The sequence below is a fragment of the Sus scrofa genome, chromosome 3 (assembly GCF_000003025.6).
Source record: "Sus scrofa isolate TJ Tabasco breed Duroc chromosome 3, Sscrofa11.1, whole genome shotgun sequence".
NCBI classification, from domain to species: Eukaryota; Metazoa; Chordata; class Mammalia; order Artiodactyla; family Suidae; genus Sus; species Sus scrofa.
The window spans coordinates 72,198,514-72,224,749 of NC_010445.4; the positions used below are offsets into that span (position 1 = coordinate 72,198,514).

Below are 26,236 nucleotides of genomic sequence, written 5' to 3' on the forward strand. Positions count from 1 at the left end.
CAACTTTGCAACCCACAAAGACAATGAGTTAACCAGCGTCCTTCAAATGCTAGAGGCAGGAACAGCAACCCAATTACAAAGAGGAATATAAAGACTGGAGGCCCCACCCCTCCGCTCTAGCCAATCCCTGGCGACACAACGGAAGCTTGGGACTGATCTGCGAGCTCAGGATTTTCCTAAGTATCGCGACGTGAAACGTGAAAGCGGCCAACAATCAATTGGCTAACGGGATCAGTGACGTCAGACGCAAAGCACCGGGCCTACCGCTGGAGCGTGAGGGAGAACACGAATTCCGTTTGGAGGTTTCTTTGAGTTCGCGGAGTAGGCATCATGAGCAAAGCTCACCCGCCGGAGTTGAAGAAGTAAGTATGCATGAGGGCCGCGCATAAATGGCGGCTTCTTTGTAGGCCTTGAGTTCCTTGGATCCCCAGCCATTTCCGGAGAGTGTGTCTGCCGTGCTTATTGCCACTGGCTGCCGCCGCGATCCGGGCCACCGTCCCACGTTTCCGGGCCTGCATCCCGCGCAAATGTTGTATTTCGGCCTGGTGGGCATGCTTTTCAAAGACGTAAAGGCCCCTCCGTCTGCAGGTTTGCCTCCCAGGCCGGAGTTCCTGGCCGGGTCTCTGGCACTCGATCCTTCGTTACTTAAAGATCTTGAATACCACAGTTAGCTGAACGCCTTGAGTAGCATCACGTTCGAGATAAGGTGGTTGGACAGTAATTCTGTAAGGAACTAAGGAGGTGGATGGAATGGAATTGTTTTGATGGTATATGAGAAATTCAAAAGCTGCCTTCATCTTAGTGTGTTGGTGGTTCCTTTGAGCTTTAACTTAGAAATCCCGTTCTTGGGAGTTCCCGTCGTGGCGCAGTGGTTAACGAATCCGATTAGAAACCATGAGGTGGCGGGTTCGGTCCCTGCCCTTGCTCAGTGGGTTAAGGATCCGGCGTTGCCGTGAGCTGTGGTGTAGGTTGCAGACTCGGCTCGGATCCCGCGTTTCTGTGGCTCTGGTGTAGGCCAGTGGCTACAGCTCCGATTCAGCCCCTAGCCTGGGAACCTCCATATGCCGCGGGAGCGGCCCAAAGAAATAGCAAAAAGACAAAAAAAAAAAAAGAAATCCCGTTCTTTTTTCTTAATTTCTTGCACTTAGGTTGAACTTGAATGTGTGATATTTTGCTCTGTTAACTGGAATGCGTGAGAACATTCATTTTTCTCTAATTAGAGAAGGCTCTTTTGTTGGGGGGGTGTTCTTGGTAAGATTTCCTTTTTGATTCTTAAGATATTAATGAGAGTTTTTAATTACCTTTCTTTTCTTATATGTAGATTTCAATAATTGTGAGATCCTGCCAGGTCTACCTCCAAAATGACTTTTAACTTTTTCTTCCTTACCATCTTTTTTTGGAGTTCCCTCGTGGCTCAGCCGGTTAAGGATCCAACATGGCACTGCTGTGGTTCAAGTTCAGTCCCTAGCCCAGGAACTTCCGCATGCCACCCACGAGGCCCGAAATCTTTTTTTTTTTTTGCATTTTTATATCTTCCGTCTGCTTTTAATATAATTCTGTGGTTCTTAACTGTGGTGTAGAGAGTCTGGTTCTACCAGCATTTAGTAGGTAGAGGCCAGGGTTCCTGCTAAATATTCTACAGTGCACTGGACATCACTCAACAACAGAATTATCTGGTCCCAGATGTCAGTATGCCAAGGTTGAGATACCCTGGCCCAATCATATTCTTCCTACCCCTCTTAAAAATCATTGCCAAAGTAGTCTTTTTTTTCCCCCAGTTTTTTTGAGATAAAATTGACCTACAGCACTACGTAAGTTCAAGATGTACAGCGTAATGGATTGATTTACACATGCTTCAGTAATCTTAGCCATGCCTGATACTGCTGCAGTAACTTATTGCCATCTGCATAATAAAGTCCAGACTTCTTGAACCAGCAGTAACGCTCCTCCATTTGAAATCCAAGCACCAAATATTACACACGCTAATATTTGAGTACCATGTTCTTGGGCCAAACTGAACCATTTGATTTTGCTCAAACTTTTTCACTGCTGAGTGACTTTGGAAATTTTACTTAACCTTTCTGGGCCTTGGTTCCCCATCTGTTAATTGGTGGTAATAACAATGCATAACTTAAAAAGCTTTCATAAGGATTAAATAAAATAAGTTCATATGTGTTATATTTGTGTTTTTTTATAACATCCTAGTAAAATTGATTGTTTTACATGTCATACTATATATTTTTATTTGTAAAAACCTGTCTTCTTACACCTTCTTCAGGCCTCATGTCTTATTTATCTTTGAATTCTCCATGATATACATTAAAATTGAATGAAGTTTCATATTTTCTAGCCTACAGCAAAGAGGTAAAAACTGGTTTGACTTGTTGGCTTCATATTCTTTTTGTCTTTAGGGCTGCACGCACGGCATATGGAGGTTCACAGGTGGGGGGTCGAATGGGAGCTGTAGCTGTAGCCCCTGGCCTAAACCACAGCCACACCAGATCGGAGCTGTGTCTGTGAGCTACACCACAACTCATGGCAATGCCAGATCCTTAACCACTGAGTGAGGTCAGGGTCCAACCTGCATCCTCATGGATACTCGTTAGATTCACTTCTGCTGAGCCATGACGGGAACGCCCTTGGCTTCATATTCTCATACTACCCTGCTGATATGGAATTTTGTTGCTTAATTCAAATTATTTAAAATTTCAATATGCATTTATTTTGCTAAAGTATACTTGGGTGTTGGAGAATATCCTGAACATTTAAGATTGTTGCTTAATATTAAATAAAACACTATGTATTGTCTCAAATATAAAATAAAATATCCATTGGATTGGATATGGTTTGATTACCTTCTGATTTCTTCACAACTTTGTTTGGTTTTTAAAATAACCAAAATATAACAAAATCTTTGTTTTTCTGTTTTGGTCGTAAGATTCTGTCATTGAATATTGGGTCGGGGAGTTCCTATAGTGGCTCAGTGGGTTTAGACCCTGACTAGCATCCATGAGGATGTGGGTTCGATCCCTGGCCTCACTCAGTGGGTTAAGGATCTAGCATTGCCACAAGCTGCAGCATAGGACACAGATGCAGCTTGGATCTGGCATTGCTGTGGTGTAGGCCAAAGGCCACAGCTCTTATTTGACCCCTAGCCTCGGAACTTCCATATACCACAGGTGTGGCCCTAAAAAAAAAAAAAAAAGGAAGATGAAGGAAAAAGAATCAGTATCGAACAACAAGAATGTTTTTAGGAGTTCCCGTTGTGGTGCAGTGGTTAACAAATCGGACTAGGAACCATGAGGTTTCGGGTTTGATCCCTGGCCTCACCCAGTGGGTTAAGGATCTGGCGTTGCCGTGAGCTGTGGTGTAGGTCGCAGACGCAGCACAGATCCCGAGTTGCTATGGCTCTGGCGTAGGCTGGTGGCTGCAGCTCGGATTAGACTCCTAGCTTGGGAACCTCTATATGCCTCGAGAGCGGCCCTAAAAAAGGCAAAAAGACAAAAAAAAGAAAAAAAATGTTTTTATAACTCACATCAGTATGAAGACTCAATCTACATTAAAATATTCTGAAACTATTCCATTTGTATTCATCATCTTCCCCTTCCTAAATCACATTGGTCAGTTAGTGCTAAGGTAGCCCATCACTCTTATCCTTTACATCACTACAAGGTTTTTACTCTTTTAAATTGCATTATTTCTATTGTGTAAATTTTAGCAGATTATATTGATTATACCTACTTTTGTGCTTACTCATGTTTAAATTTTTTAAATCAGTTGCATAATCTTTGCCTGTTTTGCTTTTTCAGATTTATGGACAAGAAATTATCATGTAAGTTTTTTTGGTTTTTTATTTTGGGGTGTTTTTTTTATTATTAAATTGCTTTTTACATGTCCCTTGACAGTATATAGTATTTGGAGCAACTTTATAAAAGTTCAAAGTGCACAGAACCTCTAATTCACATCCATTAATTAAGCAGGTGTATCAAAATCCTATCTAAACAACTTTATTTACTTCTTATATTTAGTAAGTTTTGCAATACTTTAGATTTTTCATTATTTCATATGAGCCCTCTCACCTTAACAAATGAACAGGATTTCCCATTTTATGATATTTGTAAATTTAAGTTTTTTCCTTTAAGCAGTCTTCAGTTTGAATTCCAGCTCTGCTGTACAGTAACTCTATAATCTTGAACCGGTTACTTAAAAGCTTTGTCTTTCAGTTCCCTCATAAAAAGTTAGGATAATTCTACTTCATAGGGTTCTAATAAGTTTAAATATGGAAATAAATGTAAAATGTTTAGCCCAGTGCCTGGCATATAGTAAGGATAGATTATACATCTCAGATACTTGCGCTTTATCTCACCTAATATTTAATGAATCATTTAGTTGATAGTTAATGGTTATTTTATTAAAGTTTCTTTTTCCTTTCATATAGTGAAATTAAATGGTGGCAGACATGTCCAAGGAATATTGCGAGGATTTGACCCCTTTATGAACCTTGTGATAGATGAATGTGTGGAGATGGCAACAAGTGGTCAACAGAACAATATTGGAATGGTGGTGAGTAGAGATAGTAAAATTTCTCTTAGAGATTTTTCTTTTGGAGTAAGTATTAGCTTCCCTTCTACCAAACTCTTGGATTAAATTGAAGCTAGGTAAATTACAGGTAAGATTAGACATTCCATCTCCTTTTGAGTTTAACATATGGCAGTTATTCAACTGTGGATAATATCGCAGTTATCTGTAGATTAGATCTGAATCTTACACAGAACCCACTGAGGTCAATGGGCTTGAAAGAGCTGTTGAAAATCATTTTTGAGCTTTATTCTATAATAGAGGCCCATACTTGTTCCTTCATTAAAGCAGTATTTCTCAGTCTTAGCCATATTTTAGAATCAGATTAGTCTGGGATGCAGCATAGAGGTTTTAACGTTCCCAGGTGATTCTAACAAAAGGAAGAGATTAATCACTGATCCAGAGTACTTATATGAAAAAGAATATATATATATATAAGATTCAGATATATGTATATATTCTTTTTCCTCTTCTCCTCCCTTATGGTTTATTACAGGATATTGAATACAGTTCCCTGTGCTATACAGCAGGACCCCATCTGTAACTCATCTGCTCTACACGTAATAACCTGCATCTGCCAATCCCAAACTCCCAGTTTGTCTCCAATGATATATATTAAAATTGAATGTCCCCCCACAATCACAAATTTGTGCTCCATGTCTGAGTCTGTTTATGCCTTATAAAGTTCTTTTGTATCTTATTTTAGATTCCACATATAAGTGATATCATATGGTATTTGTCTTTGTCTGGCTTGCTTCACTTGCTTCACTTAGTATGGTAAACTATAGGTCTATCCATTTTGCTACAAATGCTATTATTTCATTAAGTTCGTTCAGTGGAGAGGAGTAATTTTTTAATCACCCTTTCCAAGGTTTGTGTTATTGCTTGTTTCAAGTGTATTTCTGTTACTGCATTTTGAAAAGCAAATCAGTGGTCAGGGTTGGAAAAGCCAGCTTAGAGTCTCTAAATATGAGACTCCTTGCCTGTCCCTACACATTTCATGTAAATCAAGCTCCTTAGGCTTCTGTTGAAAGTGATTAAAACTATGGGCAAATCCAGGTTTGATCCCTGGCCTGGCACAGTGGGTTAAGGACCCAGCTTAAAGAGAAAGAGCTGTGGCATCTGCGGTTTAGGTCAAGACTACAGCTCAGATCTGATCCCTGGCCAGGGAACTCCATGTGCCCCATGGCGGCCAAAAAAGAAAAGAAAAAACAAAAACAACTATGGGCAAATCATTAGCAGTATTTCTTATAAAAACAGTTTTTTCATACCCTACGATTTCTCTCTAGCCTTTCCTCTTGCAGATTAGGAAATCTTCATTCTCATAGAGGGTAGATTAGGATTTGATTTCATATCAACAGATTTTCTATAAAAAAAAAGATTCAAGAAGGATTTGACATCTAAAAGTCAGTTCTAATTTAGAAAGATAACTTTTTAGAGAATTGTGCGGCACTTCTCAGAATTTTATCAGAGAAGGAATTAAGCCTAGATCATGGATTGTGTCATTTCCCCCTTAAATTTTGACAGGCTTAAATTTTTCCATTTTCTTTACATGGAAATTGGTTAAAAGTAGTACCATCCCAAGTCATTCAAATTATGAGCACTTGTTGGTAGGCAGTCTGCTGTTCCAGTTCTGGTGCTTGTTGTGTGACTAGAAATTAAAGTTTGTATTAGTAGGTACTAATTCTTACATCTGAGTTAACACTTAGAAAATGAAATAATGATAATATATCAATTGTCTTTATTTAATTTTTTTTAATTCTAAAGAAAATAGAAGAGTGGCTTTTCTAAGGGAAAGTAGAAAGATAAGTTATGGTTTTGCCTTTTCACAGGTTACTTGGCTATGGAGACAGGTTACATTGGCTTCATTATTCCCTTGTCCAATTCAGTGACTCATTGAGGCCATCGAAATTATTTAATACTCTAAGGACAGTATTAAGAATGTGTGTTCTGGAGTTCCTGTCATGTCGCAGTGGAAATGGATCCAACTAGGAACCATGAGGTTGTGGGTTTGATCCCTGGCCTCGCTCAGTGGGTTAAGGATCCAGCGTTGCCGTGGCTGTGGTGTAGGTCATAGACACTGCTCGGATCTGATGTTGCTGTGGCTGTGGCGTAGGCTGGCAGCTGTAGCTCCAATTCAACCCCTATCCTGGGAACCTCCATGTGCCCCAGGGTGTGGCCCTAAAAAGACAAAAAAAAAAAAAAAGAATGTGTTTTGAAGTCTAGATAATTTGTTTCAGGGATCTGTCCAGTGGCTATTTACCAAATGATGTCTCAACTAGCCTCTTCTGAGACATCCTCAGAGTTGTCAGTAGCCCCACCTCATCTTATTTTCTTAAGACTCCACTCCACCCCAGGGTTCCGCTAAGAATGTAGTGAAAATTGTGTACTTTATATTGCTTCATATTTTAGGATTTGGGTTTTCTTGCTGGTTCTGTGTTTCTATAGCTCCATTTTAGATTTGTATTCTTTTTTTTTTTTTTTTTTTTTTTTTTTTGGTCTTTTGTCTTTTCTATCCCTCTTGAGCTCATTACTAGCATTTCATCCATGCTTTCATGAGTACCCTCGCTTATCTTTTATGAAAGGGCCACTGTGTCAGGCACTGGGCTCCTGGGGCCATTTTTTTGTAACTTCTCTTCCTGCCTCTAGGTTCCCCCCTCCCCATTCTGTTATATATGCTTTTGCCAAAACAGTGGTCCTCCTCCCAACTGTAAAACTGTCACTGACTCATTGTTGGTTTCATGATGCTTTCCAAACACTAAGATTGGTGTTTGAAGCCTTATAAGATCAGGTGCAAACTTTGTTCCCCACTTCCTTTCGTAACCTTTAACTCTGTTCAAATTAGATTCTTTCCTTATCCCCTTAACACCTTTTAATCTCAGTTGTCTAAAAATTCCTATCTTCCTAACAAAATCCTACCCAATTTTCAAGACCCAGCTAAAATGTCATCTTCCGAAAGTCTGCTTCTTTTCAACTTCCATCCTGGTTGAAGTGGTCTTACACCCCTAAACTGATAGACATATCCTACGTATTTATTTTTCCTATCAACTTATGGATCCCTTAGTGGGCAGGAATGGGCATGTTCATTTGAGTCTTGCCATTTAGGTGAAATGGGCCACTGGAAACTTGGCATCTCAAAAAGCCTTCGATCAATGTGCATCTGATTATGAAGAGCTTAGTGGCTTCATGTTGTTATTAAAAGACTCAAATTATTTCGTGTTTCTGTGGCTAAGGAAAAAAGGCTTCACAAACATTTAATAACTGAAAAACCATTAAAGATTTGGTGAAGATTCTTTAGTCATCACTGTTATGTCTGTTAAATATGAATTTGTTCTTTCCAAATTCACTTTCTTAGGTAATACGAGGAAACAGTATCATCATGTTAGAAGCCTTGGAACGAGTATGAACAGTGGCTCTGCTCACCAGAGAAATCAACTGCTTCCACATTCTCCCCTCTCTCCGGCATTTGTTGCAATGAAAGCCAAGTCTTATACATTTTCTTACTGAATTTTTTTGTTAAATAAACTTTTGTAATAATCAAAAATGATTTCTTACATGTTCTGAACATGGAAAATAGCTCTTATTCTGACTTTTTCTATCACGACCTGTTCCTGGTCGAGACTGATTTGTTCAAAGGTTTTTATGCATTAAAATAGAAGAATCTGGAGTTCCTGTCGTGGCACAGTGGTTAACGAATCCAACTAGGAACCATGAGGTTGCGGGTTCAATCCGTGGCCTTGCTCAGTGGGTTAAGGATCCGGCGTTGCCGTGAGCTGTGGTGTAGGTCGCAGGCGCGGCTCGGATCCCAAGTTGCTGTGGCTCTGGCGTAGGCCGGTGGCTATAGCTCCGATTCGACCCCTAACCTGGGAACCTCCGTATGCCATGGGAGCAGCTCAAGAAAAGGCAAAAAGACAAAAAATAAAAATAAAATAGAAGAATCTTCCTAAATGTGAAACATAGTAAGGATACTCTTTTTCTCTGTCTTATATCACTGAACAGAGATAAGCTGCAGACCTGGGTGGGTTTCTTCTGAAACATTAACTGGAATTTTCAAAATTCTTGTAACTTTGATGTACTCTGACTTTTCCAAGTACATCGACATTCCTAGTGTGGTTACATTCAACACTGAACTGCGCAGGTCCACTTAGATTTTTTTCCAATAGAAATACTGCAGTACTGCACTATCCATGGTTGGTTGACTCCATGGATTCAGAACTGGCTAGAGGAACCACATATGCAGAGGGCTGGCTAGAGTTATATGCAGACTTTTGTTTAAGGCTCAACCATGTAGTATAACAAATAAAACACAGAAAGTAATAATGTCATTGTTTTATTTTGAACAGAAGTGAGGCACATTTTTGAATACAAGAGTAGAAATGTAATTTTGGAAAAAAACATTGCAATGATTGTGGTCTTTGTGGAGTAGAGGATAGTGATAATGCTGCCCATACATAATATATTCACCTCGTTCATAAATTTTGTGGTGCACAAATTTATATGAGAGCGAACAGGTGATCATATCATAGACCTAACTTTAAGGAACCTATCAGGCAAATGCTAAAGCTTATTTTTGTGGTCTGGTAAAATGCCTACAAGTTGTATTTTCTCTAGAAGTGTGGAGAACAGGGTGTACAAACAATGTATACATGAGGTACTTGTAAAATAGAACAAAATGGATGGCAGAATGTTATTTCCTATTCCTAGGAAATGTTTACAGCAAAAGAGTAGCAGGAGAGATCAAATTAACTAGAGTTGACGTGAATACATTTTTATTCATTTTCCTCCAGTAGCTCTTTTTAAATTACCAACTTTGGCAAGCTCATGTTTTTTGCAACTATGTAGAGCTGAATTGTAGAAATCGTTCTGTAAATGTGGTTGCCTCTAGACTGTCAATACTTTTACTATCGATTAATACTAGAGTTTTCGAGAGAGAAAATGCTTTGCAATATGGATCTGCTTTGATAATGGATTGGGTTTCTTGGGATCTTTAAGGCACTGAAAACCCTTTGGAGACTTCATATACCCCCAAATCAGTGATTCTCAACCCAGGCTGCACATTAGGAAAAGCTACAAAAAGCTGAGTTCCTATCCTCAATCCATTAAATCAGAATTTCTGTTGTGGGGCTCTATCAGTATTTTATCAGCATTTTTAAAAGTTCCTCATATGAGGGTTTGAAAACGGAACGTCAATTTCCCTTAAATCAATAGTCTGCTTTTCATTTTACTTGAAATTTTTGTATGACATCTTAAGTTTATACTACTTAGACTTCTGAATTTCAGCCCTAATACAAATGGGAACAGAAGCAATCAAAAGAACATTCTGAAAATCAAGGCTTCAGGCCTGGGCTTATTTACTTTGAAAAATATAAAATTACTAAAGGCAGGTATAAGGTACCAGCTCCCATAGTTTTATCTGACTGCAGATCACATCCAGCTGTGAAGCACAAATGAACTAGCCCCAACAAAAAGATGTCTTCAAGTGCTCAGCTTATAATGCTCCAAGGTTTTAATCAAAACCCAAGGGCCCCAACCCAGACCTATTAAATCAGAATCTCCAGAGGAGCTACAGAATCCATGTTTAATAAACTTCAGATGATTCTTATGATCAGACAAGTTTGCAAAACACTGCTGATGGATATTAAAAAGGAGTTAAGAAATATTGGAGATGGAATAATTACGCCTTCACGCTTAATTAGAACCTTGCATTTTCTTATGTCTCACTGGGATTACTTTTGTTAATGATAATGGCAAAATATACTGATTCAAAATGATCTGCTCAGGTTATGTTCTTATTTTTGCCAGTGATATTCCACTTGGAACCAGGAGAGGGGGGAAAAAAAGATAACTGCATTTCATAGCTCAGTTTTAAGTTTCTCATATAAGTCCTCTTGATCAATCATGTGTGTATGTCCATTCCAGCGGTGATAGGCAAGAAGAGCAGCATTGTAACCTGCAACGGCACTCATTTCCATGGCACTTGCTGCAAACTCGATGCCGTTGAGGTAGTAAAGTTGATCGTGAAGTATGGTGGAGGGGCATTTCTCTGGAGGCGTATAATGAGGGTATGCAAGCCATGACTGCTTCACAGCATAATCATAGGACACAAAGAGCTTTAAAATTTGTTCTTTAGTAAGAGGTCCTGCTGAAAAGACCTTCCAAACGTGTGCCCTCTCCACTTTTGGTTGAGGATTATTATTTTCTTCTACAGAGGACACAAGCCCAATGCTGTTAATGAACAAATCTGGATTATCAGTGGTTAAGATTGTACCGAGATCAAACTCATCTAAGGCTCTAGAGCTAAAGACAGTTGAATTCAATTGCCCCTTAATTAAAGTTGTCACTAAAGGTTCATAGTATTGATGGAATTCCTCAATTGGGGGATCAAAGTTAAGAAAAGTTATATTGGACATTTTTTGATTCAGTGGAGTGGCCACTAGGACGATGTCATAGAAGTCCGAATGGATCTCAGGTCCGGTTTGGTAGACCACTTCATACACCTTTGTAGGATTTCCTAGAGGAAATAAGGAACCATACATTTCTTAGTATTTCTAACATACTACACTTTATTAGCTTCTAAAAATAATTCTATACCTTCTTAACAGTTTCTCTATAAAGAAGTTTTATCTTTTTTCTTTTTTATGACCACACCTGTGGTATATAGAAGTTCTTAGGCCAGGGATCAAACCAGCGCCTCTACAGAGACAAGCCAGATCGTTAACCCACTGAACCACAGCAACAATTCCAAGATTGTTTGTTTTTGTCTTTTTAGGGCAGCACCCATGGCATATGGAGGTTCTAAGGGTCTAATCGGAGCTGTAGCCGCTGGCTTACACCACAGCTCACAGCAACGCCAAATCCTTAACCCACTGAGCAAGGCCAGGGATCAAACCTGCCACCTCACGGTTCCTAGTCCGATGGTTTCCACTGTGCCATGACAGGAACTCCCAAGATTGTTTTTTTAAAATCCAAGGAGTCATGCCACTATACTCAAGCACTTTTGTGAATACTTCTACATAACAACATATCCAATTTAAAATTCCATCATATGAATCAACTATACACTAATAAATTTTTTTTTTTTTTTTTTTTTTTGCTTTTTAGGGCCACAAGGGCTATATATAGAAGTTTCTAGGCTAGGGGTTGAATCAAAACTGCAGCTGCCAGCCATAGCCACAGCAATGCCAGATCTGAGCCTTGTCTGTGGCCTATACTGCAGCTCACAGCAACACCAGATCCTTAACCCACTGAGTGAGGCCAGAGATCAAACTCACATCTTCATGGTTACTAGTCAGGTTCGTGACTGCTGAGTCATGATAGGACCTTTTTTTTTTTTTTTTTTTTTTTGTCTTTTCCATTTCTTGGGCCACTTTAGCGGCATATGGAGGTTCCCAGGCTAGGGGGTCTAATCGGAGCTGTAGCCGCCGGCCTACACCAAAGCCACAGCAACACCAGGTCCCAGTCGTGTCTGCAACCTACACCACAGCTCTCAGCAATGCTGGATCCTTAACCCACTGAGCAAGGCCAGGGATCAAACCCGCCACCTCATGGTTCCTAGTTGGATTTGTTAACCACTGAGCCACAACGGGAACTCCTATCCCAAAATTTTTAAAAAACACAATTTTTTAAAAAAGTGAAAAAATGAATAAATAAATAAAATTCCATCATTTGGAACTGAGAGAGATGGTGAAAGAAGTTTTTCCTCCCTGAGCAATTATCTTCTACAGGGGAAATGAGGAACAATACAATAGAAGTTCAAGCTCACCTGTCTGCTTGGTCCTCGTTTTCTCCTCTATGGACATTACTGAGCCTGATATAAGATTGCTTTTGGAAGCCTGGAGGAGCCGTGAGCAAACAAGTTTATTGCCGCCTTTTACTGCCCAAAGGCCAGGATCAGTACAGGACATTGACACGGCTCCTGTCAGCAGTAGGAAAAAAAAAGTTTTAATCCTGACTGGGTAATACAGAGGCCCTCTATCCACCCTCTGCCCATCCCCAATTAGCTGAGCCCTGCTCCAAATGTCTCTAGACATTGCCGAATGGCCCCAAGCAAAATCTCCCCCAGTAGAGAACCATTCAACTCATGAAAGCTAAAGACTCTGTTCTCATTAAAATGCACATCTACATACACACGATTTCACCAACATTTTTACTGTGTCTGAGGTTTCATAAAGAAAGGTAGTCTCCAAATCATAGACTAAAGGAAGAAGCCACCACAGTATCAGGTAAACCACCCTGTGAACTAATGTCCATAACTATTTCAAGCCCAGACTTACCCACAAAGCCATTGATGTTCATGGTTTGGCCATAATTGACCCTCATGACAGGCGTTATAATTTCATCTAGGAATTTCTCAGAGAAGCCTGCTTTCTGCAAGGTTTCAAGAAGTGATCGGTTAAATAATCCAAGGAAGTCGTCCCCTCCTAGGGAATGCAGTAACTTTTCTACACTACTGAAGGCATAGTCATGAGATTGGTAGCGGTAGATCCTTTTGAATAGAAGAGAAACAGCCATTAAACACTAAACAAGATTTTTAAAAAGGGAAAAACAAACAAACAAACAAAAAGAAAAAAGGAAAAAAAAAAATCAGGAGTTCCCATCGTGGCTTAGCAGTGACAAATCCAACTCGTTATCCATGAGAACACAGGTCTGATCCCTGGCCTTGCTCAGTGGGTTAAGGATCCAGCATTGCCCTGAGCTGCAGTGTAGGTCACAGACATGGCTCAGATCCCAAGTTGCTGTGGCTGTGGTATAGGGTGGCAGCTACAGCTCTGATTCGACCCCTAGCCTGGGAACTTCCATGGCTAAAAAGACCAAAAAGAAAAAAAAAAAAAAATCAAACAATATGGGGAGAAGGGTATACATAAAGAAGGAAAATAGCATCCTAAACAGCATCCTAAGACTCAAAAAGACTTAAACTGACTTTCATGTTTCCTTCTGACGAGTCCCCACCTATTCCTAGAGATGCACCTCAGTCACCACCTTCACCAGGTACCACAGAAGCTCCTGGCCCTCCGTCTCACTCTGCCTCCTCTGGAAGCCCACTGTTCTTTGCATACCCGCTTCTGCATTAATATGGTCACTAGGAGCACCTTTTTTGTTTGTTTGTTTTTGCTTTTTAGGGCTGCACACGCAGCATATGGAGGTTCCCAGGCTAGGGGTCAAATCAGAGCTGCAGCTGCTGGCCTACACCACAGCCACAGCAATCCCAGATCCTTATTAGCCCATTGAGCAAGGACAGGGATGGAACTCATATCCTCATAGATACTAGTTGGATTCATTACTGCTGAGCCACAGTGGGAACCCCCTGGGAGCACCTTTAAAGAAGTGGGTATATCTTGTTCTCATTCTTATCTTCCAGCACACTTAGACATATCTAAAATTAAATTTTACCTTTCCACTAGGCTTGATCCTCTCCTCCTAACCCCAGCCCAACCAAAACTAACGGTTCATTCCTAATATCCTACATGTCATCCTCAGTTCATTTAGTTTCAAATTTAAACATTTCATTTCTCCTTTCTGCTTCTCCCACCTAAGAAGAAAACCGTATTAATCTAATATCTCTCTTGTTACTTCATTCTCATCTCTCTGACCTTAAGTCAGGATTTATACTCAAATTACTAAAATGAATAACTTATTTGTTTACCTCTAGTTTTTCTTCTTTGAAACATTTATGAATCGCTCAGAAGCCCTAAAATACCCTTTTTAATTTGTCATTGATCTACTTACTCGAAAAACATCTTGCTTGTTACTCCACTAAATAAGGGTCTGACATTTCTTTTTTTTTTTAAGTCAGGGATTTTTAGAGCCAAACTCAAAATGTCTAACTCCTTTGCTCTAAGCACAGATAAAGAAACAAAGTAGAAGTTAAAGAACTTGTCTGAAAGTCACATGGCCAGGAGAGGGCTCAAGAGTCACATTTCCCCTCTGCCCCTGAATTACCCCTACCCCTGGCGCGCGCGCGCGCACACACACACACACACACACACACACACCTGAAGCTGAATCCACTCACTAGTCTCTAAACATGCTCTATATATTGCTCCCAAACATTTGCACTAACTTTTCTCTTTACCTGGAATACACTTCCCATTCCTAATCATGGAACAGCTAACTACACTTCCTTCAGAGCTTGAACCCCACTTCCTTTGCAAAATCTTGCCCAACTTTCTAATCTCCAGTGATGTCATCATCTCCAAAAGTCCCATAAAAGTTAGCACTCATGCTTCGCATTTAGATTCTGCTTTGTATTATTTATTTTTTAGAAAATATCACCTGATATTTCTCTGCACTTCATGGACTTGAAAAACTGTCCACATAAATTAGTTCATACAATAGTTCAATATGTATTTTTTCAGATTGCAAGTGATACAAAAAGGAGAAAGACATAGTTCCCTTCTCTCAAGGAACTTACAGTTAGGGACAGGTAATAAGGCACATGCATAGATAAGTATATGAAACAAAGGAAGAAATAAGTGCCAAAGAAAAATCTCTCTCAGTGATCAGAGGAGAAGAGTTTTTACATCAACTTTCTTCTCTCAAGCTGTAATTTTTTAAAAGTGACATTAAATGGATAATGTCATATCCATTTCAATATTGCCCCATTGTCTAACAATGTTGAATAAATTTTTGTGGGAAAATTCTCAGTGCCCAAACTGAGAAATTAAAATAACTCCTTCTAACCATATCATTTGGCTTCCAATCCCTAGGAAGTTGGAAAAAGTAGGATGAAAACACTGAGTTCTTAGGAAAATAATACATTGAATACTTCATACACTGATGGGTAATCTTTTGCTAATGATCAACATGGCACAGTAGCAGCCAATTACACAACTTATATATGATGTTATAAAGCAATTACTCCCTGCCTCCTCCCACTGAGCCCCAACCCCACTCAAGCAAGCCTCCTAAGTAAAGGTCTCCTCAAGGGTGATGTTTGACAATATACACCATATAAACACTGAGCGTTTACAACACTAGTTGCACTAAAATATATATTTACTAAAAAGATGTAGCAAGTAGTTTCTGGTAATCAGATTATTTATACAGCTTTTTTTTTTTTTTTTTTTTTTTTTTTGCCTCACTCATGGCATATGTAAATTCCCAGGCTAGAGGTCAAATTGGAGCTACAGCTGCTGGCCTACACCACAGCCACAGCAACGGGAACTCCAATTTTTTTTTTTTCCAAAGCTTTTTTAGGTTTTTTTGTCTTTATAGGGCCTAAGCTGCAACATATGGAAGTTCCCAGGCTAGGGGTTGAATGAGAGCTGCGGCTGCCTAGCTACACCACAGCCAGGTGGGATCCCAGCTGTGTCTGCGACCTACACCACAGCTCAAGGAAATGGCAGATCCTTAACCCACTGAGCAGGGCCAAGGATGGAACCCACATCCTCATGGATGCTAGTTGGGTCCGTTACCACTGAGCCACAACAAGAACTCCTACAGCCTTTTTTTTAAACTACATTTATATAACCTTTAACCATTTATTCACTCATTCATTTATTCATTCAATAAATATTTATGGAGCATCAGCTTATAGCCAGACACTGTTCTAGGTGCTGAGAGGATGCAGAGGTCAATAAAACATAGGGGGAAAAAAAAAAAAAAACTCTGCCCTAATGGATTAGGGGAAACAAGCAATATAAATAAATAAATGCAAGCAAATTACATAACAGTTTAAAAGATGATAATTATTAAGGAGGAAAGTAAATCAAAAGCAAGATTGGAAATGTTTGCAGATGACAGGGTTGCTACACTAAGTAAGATGGTCCAAAAAGTAATCAAGGAAAGCCTCATTGAGTAGATGACATGTGAGCAAACGCCTGAAGGTGAGGATGCAAGCAATGCCAGGTCCGAGCCATGTCTATGACCTACACCACAGATCACGGCAACGCCAGATCCTTAACCCACTGAGAGAGGCCAGAGATCAAACCCGCATCCTCATGGTTACTAGTCAGGTTCGTGGATGCCACTCGGGTTCGCTAACTACTGAGTCATGATAGGAACTCCAATGTTTTATTTTAATCGATTGATCGATTTTTCTTTTTTGGCTGCCCCTGCAGCAAATGAAAGTTCCCAGGTCAAGGATCAAATCTGAGATAGAGCTAAGACCTATGCCACAGTTGCAGCAACACCAGATCCTTAGCCCACCGCACTGGTCCAGGGATTGAACCGGTGCCTCCACAGAGACAAGCCAGACCATTAACCCACTGTGCCACAACAGGAACTCCTATATCTTGGCTTGCAAATGGCCACCTTCTTGCTGTGTCCCTAGTCTTTCCTCTATGTGTATGCATGCCTGTTGCCTCTTCTGTGTGTTCCAATCTACTCTTCTGATAAGGGCAATAGTCATACTGGATAGGACTCAGTCTAAAAGCCTCATTTTAATTTAATTACCTTATTAAAACCCAATCTCAGAGTTCCCACTAGTGGAGCAGCAGGCTAAAGATCTGGCATTGTCTCTGTGGCAACACCAGTTCAATCCCCAGCCAGGGAACTTCTACATGCCATGGGTGTGGCCAAAAGAGGAAAAATAAAACAAAAAAACCCTATCTGCAAATAGTCACATTCTGAAATACAGGCTTCTTAGGGCTTCAACATATAAAAGGGGGGCACACAATTCTGCCCATAACAGGAAATTTAAAAAACAATGAATAGGGAATTAATTCCCTTTTGGCTCAGTGAGTTAAGGATACAGTGTTGTCACTGCTGATATGCGGGTTCAATCCCTGGCAGAGGAACTTCCACATTATGCAGGCAAAGCCAGAAATAATAATAATAATAATGAATGGAATCATCTACATCCTATCAGGTCTCCCAAGCCATGGTACAGATTTTGGCTGTTACTCTGCATGAAATAGAGAGCCACTGAAAGTGTTTGAGCAGAGAAGTAATGTGATGACTCTTAGACTTTAAAAAAACTACCTTGGGAGTTCCCGTCGTGGCGCAGTGGTTAACGAATCCGACTAGGAACCATGAGGTTGCGGGTTCGGTCCCTGCCCTTGCTCAGTGGGTTAACGATCCGGCGTTGCCGTGAGCTGTGGTGTAGGTTGCAGACGCGGCTCGGATCCTGCGTTGCTGTGCCTCTGGCGTAGGCCGGTGGCCACAGCTCCGATTCAACCCCTAGCCTGGGAACCTCCATATGCCGCGGGAGCGGCCCAAAGAAATAGCAACAACAACAACAACAAAAGACAAAAAAAAGACAAAAAGACAAAAAAAAAAAAAAAACTACCTTGGCTGCTATGCTGAAAACGGACTGTGGTGGCACAAAGGCAAAAGCTGGGGGATGAATGAGGAGTGCAATAATTTCCTCTTGCTGCTGTAACAAATTACCACATACTTACTGGCTTAAAACAACACAAATTTATTATTATCGTTATTATGATTCTACAGGTTAGATAGCCAAAGTCAGTCTCACTGGGGTAAAGTCAAAATGTCAGCAAGGCTGCTTCTTTCTGGAAGCTCTAAGGGAAGAATCCATTTTCTTGCCCTTTTTTTTTTTTGTCTTTTTGCCTTTTCTAGGGCCACTTCCTGCAGCATATGGAGGTGCCCAGGCTAGGGGTTTAATTGGAGCTGTAGCTGCCAAGCCTACACCAGAGCCACAGCAACGTGGGATCGAGCTGCATCTGCAACCTACACCACAGCTCATGGCAACACTGGATCCTTAACCCACTGAGCAAGGCCAGGGATCCAACCCGCAACCTCATGGTTCCTAGTCAGATTTGTTAACCACTGTGCCACGACGGGGACGCCAGGAGTAACTTTTTTTGTTTTAGGGAAAAGAGGGTGTTATAAAGCCTTTTTTGTTTGTTTGTTTTGTTTTTTGGTTTTTGTTTGTTTTTTTGTTTTTTTGTTTTTTTTTTTTTTTTTGGTTTTTTAGGGCTGCCCCCATGGCATATAGAAGTTTCCAGGCTAGGGGTTGAATCGGAGCTGTAGCTACCAGCCTATGCCACAGCCACAGCAATGCAAGATCCAAGCCATGTCTGCAACCTACACCACAGCTCAGGGCAATACCAGATCCTTAACCCACTGAGCAGGGCCAGGGATTGAACCTGAGTCCTCATGGAACCTGAATCCTCATGGTTACTAGTTGGGTTCATTTCCACTGAGCCACAAAGGGAACGCACCCCAAAAAGTTTCTACAGGAGATCACACAAGTCACTTTCCAAAGAAGACAACTGGATCCGTCATACAGATCCAAAAAAAGGGAGACAAGATGTTGAGCAAGGGCCAGAGATTGAACCATTAGATTTCTTACACCATTCAAAGAAAGAAAAAAACTCAGGAATATTTTCCAGTTGTGCATTTTAACCTAGTGGTTCTCAACTCTGACTATAGGTAAGATTTACTTGAGGTGACCATAATAATACCCAGATTCCTACTCCAAAATTCTCTAGGGGTAGAACATAGATAGCATCCTTATTTTTAAAAGATCCCCATGTGAATATAATGGGCAGCCAGGGTTGAGAACTTCTGCTTTACTGAAATCTAGGGGAATTCACTGTTCCAGATTCCTCTTGGACAACCTCTGTAGGTCTCCCAACCCTGGTTTTTGGGACATCAGTGATATTGCAACTATTTAGCAACTGGTACAGCATTAAAAAGAAAGTAGACTGACTATAGCACTGGAACTGAGTCAAGACTCCCACTGGGGTCAGAAGAGGAGATTCCTGGGGAAGAGAAAACATGCAGGCAGCTTTTTCACAATTCTAGCAATACTTCACTACTTAAGCAACTGGTAATATGCTGGCTCAATATCTGCCCTTTCTCCAACTATCTCATAGGGTATGATAAAATTATCAAAATAAGATAGGCCTATTTTTTTTTTTTGCCTATTCTTAATTTATTGAAAGAAATAGAAATGTATGATGCATGGGCCTTTAAACAACATAAAGGACAGTGCTATATAATCCAGTATCAAAGATACACTGGAAGGGAAAGTAATTCCATAAAGTTTGGGCATTGTTTGTTTTTTTGGGTTTTTTGGTTTGTTTGTTTTTTGTCTTTTTTTGTCCCACGACATATGGAAGTTCCCAGGCTGGGGGTTGAATTGGAGCTGGAGCTGTCTGCCTACACCACAGCTCATGGTAACGCTGGATCCTCAACCCACTGAGCGAGGTCAGGGATCGAACCCGAGTCCTCATGGATGCTAGTCGGGTTTGTTAACCACTGAGCCACGACGGGAACTCCTGGGCATTGTTTTCCAAAATCAAAAATAGTATAATCTCTGTATCTCCTCACTGGGTCTTTTTCACAGTTCTGTAATACCCTGGATTCACTTCAAAAGTGATTTCTTAATTTCTCAAAGGGCAATTCTCTACATGTCCAAAAAACTGATACACACAGGCAGGGCTGCATCTGATGCTATGGGAACTTGATTTTCCTGTTAAGCATGTAGCAACATGCCATCTTCTTTTAAAATGTGACTGAATGTCTCTACACAAATTCTTTTTTTAAAAAAATAAAGGGGAGAGTGTATATGAGCATTTTATTTATTTATTTATTTTGTCTTTTTAAGGCCACACCCATAGCAAATGGAGGTTCCCAGGCTAGGGGTCCCATAGGAGCTACAGCTGCCCGCCTATACCACAGCAACGCCAGATCCAAGCTGTATCTGCAACCTACACCACAGCTCATGGCAACGCCGGATCCTTAACCCACAGAGCACGGCGAGGGATCCAACCTGCAACCTCATGGTTCCTAGTCGGATTTGTTTTCGCTGTGCCACAACAAGAACTCCCACAAATTCTATTTATTTTCTTAGTTAACTGCTTGTCTCTCTACTAGAATATATATCCCTTAAAGGCAGGGACATGTCCTAGGTCCCACATTTTTAGGATACTGCCTGGCACATAATAAGTACTCAGTATTTGGTGGAGTTCCTGTCGTGGCTCGGTGGTTAACGAATCCGACTAGAAACCATGGGGTAGCGGGTTCGATCCCTGGCCTTGCTCAGTGGGTTAAGGATCCAGCATTGCCATGAGCTGTGGTGTAGGTTGCAAACAGCTCGGATCCCACATTGCTGTGACTATGGCGTAGGCCGGCAGCTATAGCTCCAATTAGACCCCTAGCCTGGGAACTTCCATATGCTGTGGGAGCAGCCCTAGAAAAGGCAAAAAGACAAAAAAAAAACAAAAACAAAAAAAAAACTCAGTATTTGGTGAATTAATAAATAAATGAATGACTTTTTTAAAACAAGCTGAACTTAACGTATCCACTGGAAAGGTGTTCAAGGAATTGACGTCAGAATGATTTTTAGAAAGAAAGAAATCCCTAACTACTATAAGTTACAGAAACTAGAGTATATTTGTTCTGCTCAACTCTTACATTTGTTCTGGTCAATACTTGGTCATATGATATGTAATTTTACCTTTTTAGCAATTATTTTATTACTTTGGAACAGCCATAGAAATGAAATATTATTGGCATTTACAAGCTGAATGAATTTCTCCAACATCTAAAACTGTAAACCAGCATAAAAATTAGCACATGCCAACAGCCTTAAAAAAATTAGGTTTTATCTTCCAAAGTTAGACTCATTATTTTGTTATTTTTCCTACTTACCAAAGCAATGCGCATTCATACACATAAAAAATGTTGAAATAGGAGTTCCCGTCGTGGCGCAGTGGTTAACGAATCCGACTAGGAACCATGAGGTTGCGGGTTCGGTCCCTGCCCTTGCTCAGTGGGTTAACGATCCGGCGCTGCCGTGAGCTGTGGTGTAGGTTGCAGACGCGGCTCGGATCCTGCGTTGCTGTGCCTCTGGCGTAGGCCGGTGGCCACAGCTCCGATTCAACCCCTAGCCTGGGAACCTCCATATGCCGCGGGAGCGGCCCAAGAAATAGCAACAACAACAACAACAACAACAACAAAATGTTGAAATATAGAAAAATACAAAGACGGAAAAGAGGCACCTGTATTCTCGCTACCCAGGACAGTACTGGAATTTAATATCTTAAATTCTTGGGGCACAGAACTGATATGCTATTTCAGGCTGCTGGCTCACTGAAACAACATGTCACAGTTAAATAAAGCTCATTTAAGTTTTCTGACCCTTTCTACAAGCTCCTGTACACTTCACTTTATTCATCTACACACAAAACTAACACACATAAGAGATTAAGGGTGAGGACTTTGGAGCCAGACTGCCTGGGTAGGAACTCCAGCTCCACCACTTACTAGGTGGGTGTATCTGTACAGATGAAAACTCTCTATGCCTCCACCTTCCACATCTATAAAAAGAAGCTAATAACAGTACCCACCTCAGAGAGCTGTCATGAGACTTCAAGAAGTTAATATCTGTAGAGCCATGAAAAGTGTCTGGCAACACTAAATAAGCATTTGCACAATATGTCTTCAGAAGCAAAAATTAACTACCCTTTCAATTTCCGAGTGGATAAATGGTCTACATATTTTAAACAAAACAGGAGTTCCCGTCGTGGCGAAGTGGTTAACGAATCCGACTAGGAACCATGAGGTTGCGGGTTCGGTCCCTGCCCTTGCTCAGTGGGTTAATGATCTGGCGTTGCCGTGAGCTGTGGTGTAGGTTGCAGATGCGGCTTGGATCCTGCGTTGCTGTGGCTCTGGCGTAGGCCGGTGGCTACAGCTCCCATTCAACCCCTAGCCTGGGAACCGCCATATGCCGCTGGAGCAGCCCAAGAAATAGCTAAAAAGACAAAAAAAAAAAAAAAAAAAAAAAAAGCCATGGAACAAAACATTTTGCCTAATGATCTTACAAACAGGCCTTATGGTTAGAGATAGAGAACTGTTCCAAGAAAACTACAATTCCTAAAGATCATCTAATCAAAGGTCTTAGGTTAAATGGAAGAGAAAAAAATTACCTCATGAACTTGTCTAATATATCCTCTACCCACATGTGCATTCGGAGGGACTGAAATCCATAGTACCAAATCAGTTTAATCATGTTAATTATAAACCAGCTGCTCTCCTCATACACCAGAGTCTCTCCATTATACACCCCCACTAGGCCACTAGGGCTTTGAACAGCAGAGAGACCTGCAAAAACAAAGAAAGGGTAGCTAAGTCAGTGGTTTCTGTGCTGATCAAATGAAAGAAGGTAATCGGAAGCTGTTGGGAACACTCTAAAGGGAATGAATCCTGGCTTCCTCCAGTTCTCAGGAGGCACCTTACAGGGACTCTATCTTTAGAACAGTATGTGCTACACTAGACACTCACCACGCTGTCCAAAAGCAGCTTCTCTGAAAGATGGGTTGGATGGTCATGCAGACACTTCAAAATTAGACTGGCTATATTGAATCTCAAAGGACTAAAACGTCAAAAGACAAAGTCACAGTACTAGCTGAATTCAACTTAAAAACAGAAATGTCAGACAGTCATCTTTGCAGGATAAACTGCTCCCAGTACACTCTTGCCCTCATGGAGCTCAGGAAGCATCCACAGGAACCATGGAAAGCAGCTAAGGAAAAGGAGGCAGCCCCATTCCTATGCAAATCCTACTTTGTGTAACTAGATATTTCGGCTAAGTGGAAAGAGGCCAAAATTACACAATATTCCCTGAGCAAGGATCCTGCAGAGGCCTGCCAGACTTCCCCTGCGATCTATCCAACACTTCTGCTGGTAGGGACATGGTCAGATGTCCCAAGTTCTAGGCACATGTGCATGACCTTAGATATTTCAACTCTCATTTCCCCAGCTGTAAAATGAGCATACTAGGTTTTCTCCTAACTCAAACTATTCTTTGATTCTTTAACATGAACCCAGAGATTTAAAAACCAGCAACAGCAACCATCCCCACCCTGTGCCCCATGGCTGTAATTCCAGATACCTGAAGATACAGATAACTAGTGTCCCATTACAGAACAGCTCCTAAGGCAGGACAAATTGCTAGCAGAAAAGTGAGCAAAATAGTTTTACCAGCTTCTCTATAAAAGACAATTAACAAGGCAGAAAAGTTTCAGATCCCTATCTAATAACAACATCCATGGATGTTGAAGTCTGCTTAGCTCTAAGAAGAAATCACATACCCAGGTCCTTGACAAAACGCTTCATGTGCAGATTTAAAGGATGGATGATAGAACCTCCTGACTCATATTCTTGCCCCTGCATAGTCAGGGTCGCCAAACGGCCGCCCACCTCTCCTTTTTCAAAAACATCAATCTTCACATCTTTCCCAAATTTCTGCCGCAGATAATAGGCTGCTGAAGTGCCACCAATTCCAGCTCCAATGACCGCTAGAGGGGGAAAAAAGAAACAGTTTTTTCCCTCTTATCAGCTTTGTAGGTTTCGTTTTTTGAAAGACTGTTAACAGACGTTACTTTAGGCTATTAACAACTTAGGGAAGCCTGGGGACAGGGAGGCAAGTGACAGCTGCTGTGAAGATAGAACTCTGAATCTGGACAGTCACTGCCTCCAGGCAAAAGTGATAATAGATAAACTTACAAACTGACACTAATTTTTTTCCCCCAATGCCCCAAGATTCTCACAGTTCTTTGCGGAGGCACCAAGTGGCCCGCACACCATTCTTTGTGACCAATACATGGGAACAGAGGAGGTGGGGCCCTTCCAGCACGCATTTTAAATAAAGTGGCCGCCATTTTTGCCTACATTTGCTCTGTCTCGTTAATGTGAACAGGTTAATGATCCCAAAGAACACAGCTTTAAGGGGAATTTAAAAAGCAAAGCAAAAGAAAACAGAGCAAAACACCAAAAAGACTGAAACTAAGAGTGAATGCTTCGGCTGTGTAGTCGTTCTAGGCAGAAAACTGTGCAAGCCAGTGGCCTCTGCGAGCAGGCAAACTTCAGCGGAGCAGCCGGGCCGGGCTGGGGAATGGGTAGAGCTGCGGGGCGGGGCGGCGAGGGCGCCGAAGCCCATCAAGGGAAGGAGACGCGGTCAGCGCGGTCAGGTTGTTTGCACTGCTCGGTGTGCTGTGCCCTCGTGGGCCTCTCAACTGCAGAGCGGAAGCGGCCTGTCGCTCCCGGACCAACCAGGGGACTGTCCTCCCGCAACTGCAGCAAGAGAAGTCGGCAGGAGGGGCCTCAGCCTCCTCGGAGCCCCAGGCCTCCGAGACAGGGGCCGCAGGGACGCTTGGCTCCCGCTCCCCGGCCCAGGTCTACCCCTCTACAGCCAACTCCTCAAATGGAGATGTCTTCACCCTCGGGAAAGCGCGGTCCCTGGGGCGCGAGCCGGAATGGGCTCCGCTTGCGCGGAGGGCTCATTCGGCGCTGCTCGGCGGGTGTCACAGGTGCCGGGCCTAGTGTATCAGCCTGCCGCCGCCAGGCACCGGGCTTATTCCCGCCACCTCCGCCCTGCGCTGCCTCCTTCTCGCCTACCGATCTTCTCTGGCGGGGACCGCGGCGCGGCGCTCCCGGGGCACCCCCAGCTGCACAGAAGTAGCAGCCCCAGCCACAGCCCGAAAGTCAAGAAGCAGGGGAGCCCGCCAGCGAGGGGCTTCATGGTTCTCCCAGTGCTGCAGTCGTACTAGAGCGCCCGGCGGTCCGCCCGCATTTGAGCCTGCGCTCTCCGCTCGCCCCGCCCCCTAGCTGGCCTCGCCCCTCCAAGCCCCGCCCAGGCCCGTCCCCAGCTCAGGCACCTGATACTCCAAGGCCACCCTTCCTCCAGAAGCTACAACGCAATCCTCTCGGTCCCCCAAGTCCTCCTTGCACCTCTGAAGCCCAGGCTGCTTCAGGGAGTTGCCAAAGGCCCCAGAGGAGGCTCACCCCAGCTTTTAATTTCATCAATACTGCCCTCTTCTGTTGATTCAATCGCTCAGGCTCAAAGAATGCACACAGCAAACCACTGTTAGAAACGGACAAGGGTGCCCCAAATACTTACTGAGTGATCACCGTGTTCACTATGTTCGAGATTTGTTGGGTACAAGATGACTGGGTAAAGGGTGCTAGGTGAAAGGGAAAATGACAGAGACCAGGGATGGGGTGGTCCAAACTGAAGGAAGTGGAAAAATAGTAACAGATATAAACGAAAGTCGTGTGTGTACTCGTATCATACGGAACATTAGGCAAACATTTAAAAGAATGCAGGCTTTGTATCTATTGTCCCAGTATTGTTCGGTCATAAAAGCTGTTGAGAAAGTGATGGGTGTCATATGATACTATTTCTGTAATTAAAATATCCCACCCAGGGAGTTCGCATTGTGGCTCAGCAGGTTAGGAACCTGACTAGTATCCATGAAGACTCAGATTTGATTCCTGGCCCCACTCAATGAGTTAAGGATCCAGCGTTGCTCTGAACTGTGCTGTACGTCACAGATGTGGCTCAGATCTGGCCAGGCTGTGGCTGTGGCTGTTGCTGGCAGCTGCAGCTTAGATTTGCCCCTTGCCTGGGAACTTCCATATGCTCTAAATGTGGCCCTTAAAATACATATCTATATCTATATCTACATATATCACACCCAATCAAAAAGGGGGGGGAGAAAAACTAGTACGTGAATGTGAAGAACAGTATATGGATGGAAGGAAAATAAGTTAAATAAAAAGAAAGTTTAAACTACTGCAAAATAAAGGATTTACTTAGTGGACAATTATTTATTGAGCTCCTTCCACGTGGCAGGCAATGTTATTATAGGTACTTGAGAAAAACCAGTGAACAAAACAATTTTTAAAATATTTATCCTAATGACGTATACATTCTAGTGAAGGGAAACAAATGACAATTAGAATAAGT

The 26,236-nt window shown here is 41.8% G+C and overlaps 2 protein-coding genes across 2 annotated transcripts; one reads left to right on the forward strand and one right to left on the reverse strand.

Annotated features, from left to right (window-relative positions):
• SNRPG (small nuclear ribonucleoprotein polypeptide G) lies at positions 209-9,540 on the forward strand. Its single transcript, XM_003125052.4, has 4 exons — positions 209-362; positions 3,810-3,832; positions 4,439-4,563; positions 7,934-9,540. The coding sequence occupies exons 1-4, from the start codon at positions 331-333 to the stop codon at positions 7,982-7,984; spliced, it is 231 nt and encodes a 76-aa protein (XP_003125100.1). The 5' UTR covers positions 209-330; the 3' UTR covers positions 7,985-9,540.
• Positions 8,893-25,092, reverse strand: PCYOX1 (prenylcysteine oxidase 1). Its single transcript, XM_003354779.4, has 6 exons — positions 24,886-25,092; positions 23,580-23,786; positions 22,416-22,590; positions 12,852-13,063; positions 12,341-12,493; positions 8,893-11,089 (listed from the first exon to the last, which is right to left on the reverse strand). Exons 1-6 carry the CDS (start codon positions 25,007-25,009, stop codon positions 10,431-10,433), a joined length of 1,530 nt encoding a protein of 509 aa, XP_003354827.1. The 5' UTR covers positions 25,010-25,092; the 3' UTR covers positions 8,893-10,430.

Excerpts from the sequence above, each read along its gene's own strand:
- SNRPG (XM_003125052.4), top strand. The coding sequence starts at position 331 with ATGAGCAAAGCTCACCCGCCGGAGTTGAAGAA. Across the intron at positions 363-3,809 it reads CACCCGCCGGAGTTGAAGAA|ATTTATGGACAAGAAATTAT; the intron begins GTAAGTATGCAT and ends TTGCTTTTTCAG. Across the intron at positions 3,833-4,438 it reads TATGGACAAGAAATTATCAT|TGAAATTAAATGGTGGCAGA; the intron begins GTAAGTTTTTTT and ends CCTTTCATATAG.
- PCYOX1 (XM_003354779.4), bottom strand. The coding sequence starts at position 25,009 with ATGAAGCCCCTCGCTGGCGGGCTCCCCTGCTTCTTGACTTTCGGGCTG. Across the intron at positions 22,591-23,579 it reads GCGTTTTGTCAAGGACCTGG|GTCTCTCTGCTGTTCAAAGC; the intron begins GTATGTGATTTC and ends TTGTTTTTGCAG. Across the intron at positions 13,064-22,415 it reads ATATTAGACAAGTTCATGAG|GATCTACCGCTACCAATCTC; the intron begins GTAATTTTTTTC and ends TCTATTCAAAAG.